This window comes from Halyomorpha halys, unplaced genomic scaffold (genome assembly GCF_000696795.3).
Source record: "Halyomorpha halys isolate HHAL.00 unplaced genomic scaffold, Hhal_1.1 Scaffold228.1, whole genome shotgun sequence".
In the NCBI taxonomy this organism is placed as follows: domain Eukaryota; kingdom Metazoa; phylum Arthropoda; class Insecta; order Hemiptera; family Pentatomidae; genus Halyomorpha; species Halyomorpha halys.
The window spans coordinates 416,678-419,106 of NW_027107268.1; the positions used below are offsets into that span (position 1 = coordinate 416,678).

The 2,429-nt window shown below is 34.7% G+C and overlaps 1 protein-coding gene across 1 annotated transcript in view; it reads left to right on the forward strand.

Annotated features, from left to right (window-relative positions):
* LOC106679874 (uncharacterized) overlaps window positions 1-2,060 on the forward strand; it is a 36,246-nt gene extending 34,186 nt beyond the window's left edge. Inside the window, exon 6 of the mRNA XM_014419259.3 lies at window positions 1,873-2,060. Within this exon, the coding sequence (XP_014274745.1) occupies window positions 1,873-1,975 (103 nt within the window). The 3' untranslated portion in view covers window positions 1,976-2,060. The remainder of the gene's footprint in view (window positions 1-1,872) is intronic.
* Window positions 2,061-2,429: the final 369 nt, after the last annotated feature.

The following is a 2,429-nucleotide window of genomic DNA, read 5'->3' on the forward strand; positions in this document are numbered from 1 at the left end:
TATATTTGGTTATTATATAACAGTAGACAATGGGGGTGAAGGTTATTTATAGTCAGGCGCAAAAGGCACCTTTCCTATGGACAATGCCTTAGCCCTTGATTAATTAGAAATAATAAAGATAAAATTTTGGGTCATTTCATATAAGGACTTATACATGATAAAAAAAGTTATTTTATATGTCCGTTTTTATTATTTCAGAAATTAAAAGTGGAATTAGTGGACTTTAATTGTTTACAATGTGTATGTTTACATATTATAATGAGCAGTTATTAATGTTCTCTTGATAATATTTACTCTCATTTCAACTGATTACAATTTGTTTAGTATACCATCTGTACGATGTAGGTGAGGTAATAAACGTGAGAGAATAATTACAGTGATAAAAAAGTATATTAAGAAAAAGATATGGACATTAATGAAAGTTATGAAAATAAAAAAAAAATCATTCCTGGTTTATGAACACTGTTAGTAAAGTTAATACAAGATTAAGAATAATATAATATAAATCTAAATGAGATAAACACTTTATATACATATCGGGCCCTGAGCATTATTTAACAATGAATAGCTAATTTTAATGGCGATTACTGAGAATGATAATCAATGGTTTATTACGGGGGGGGGGGCACAATGAAAAGATTATTTTTCTTATAATGTCCTAGGTGTCGGCGGCGAGCTATTCCAGTACTTCAGTCCACATGGTCTCAGGCGATCAATGGTAATAAATGAGGGGACTTACTGATTGAAGCGGCGTCGTAGTTTCTGAGCTTCTATACCTTTATCTGCTGGGCGTACACGGCGTCTATTGTAAAGGTGAAGTCGAGGCGATTTCTGATCACTAGGGCGGAGGAAAGCCCTTCTTAACGGCACCCATCTCAATTATTTAAATTGAATCATATGGTTCGCGGAATTTCGAAGGCGCTGGGGCAACGGGGCGAAAATCAATTGAAGTTATTTACTACTCAACACCAACACCATGAAGACACACGATTTACAATTAATTTTTTTGCTTGCAAGAAACGTTACCACGGCGTTCAAAGAAGGGTGTTGTAACGAACGGACCATGTGACGGTGGTTTGAAAAATTTTTGGCTGATGAAACAGATTTAGATAACCAACCCTGAGGAAGACCTTCACCAGCAATTGGCGACGACAAACTTAGGCGTTTTGTGGAAGGAAACCCTCAGCTAAAGGACTTGCAGCACGACTGAATACTGTGTATGGGCAGTATCTCGACACTTAATGACCATTGGTAAAGTAAAAAAGGTAGATCTATGGCTACCTAATGAATTTGATGAGCGGCAGTAGCTGAAGCGTAATCAGACATGCGTTTCATTGCTTAATGAGCAAAAATCGAGTTTATTCTCCAAAGGATAGACATTCTATAGGTAAGTACAGAATCGCCTAGAAGCAGAACGTACAGAACAAAAAAAAAAAATTAAAATAAAACGAATATCATTAACAAACTAAACCCAAAGTTTGATTAACTTTGATCCGACAATGACGTCTGGGATGCCCCCCACTCCATTACTGACAGGCCTTTGGTGCCCTACAATGACGTCTCGGATGCCCCTCACTCCATTACTGACAGGCCTTTGGTGCTCTACAATCCTGCCTTTTTTGGCTTCACTTAGCCTGAAAGCTTACTCCTTCCATTATACTCCTTTCTTCAAGGTTTATTGGTTTCTGGTTTGTAGACTTGCCTATAGATGGCAGCTGCCTCTTGTCATTATCGTTGTAAGTAAATTATTATTCAACATTATTATGTTGAATTGAGTTTCTTCTCTAAACAGACACCTGATCATTATTAAATGTTCTCATGTTTACATTTGTTGAAGAAATTGTTAAATATTAATTGTGATCCTGGTTTCAGATCTACACCGGAGCTGAAGGACATCATCAAGAAGGCAGAGGAGAAGGACTGTTCCTCCTTAGGCTGCCTGGAGCTGAAGCCGACGCAGCCCACAGTCAGATGACTCTTGCATTAATCCTTCTTCTAATCAAACTGAATGATTTTATTTATCATTTTGTATATTGTACAAATTTATTCTCGTTGGATTTTAAAATATCCCATTTAATATTAATCGATTAATATGTTATATTAAAAATAAAACGTTAAACGAAATTCAAGTCCTAGTTTCTTAATAATTGTGAATACCTCTTGTGCACGTGTTATCTTCCTGATCAAAATTGATAATAATAATTTTATTTATTTATACTTGGACATGCACCTTCAGAATAATATAACAGGCATTCAAAATAGGCTTAGTGCCTCAGAGTAAAATACAAAAAATAGTGAACTAATAAAATATCTCCAATAATAATCAATTGGAAAAAAACAGATCTTAGTAATTAACAAAAAAAAAAAAAGCAATTGATTTTTATTCAAGTAAACCAATCAAATTAATATTATAGACATCTGATAATATT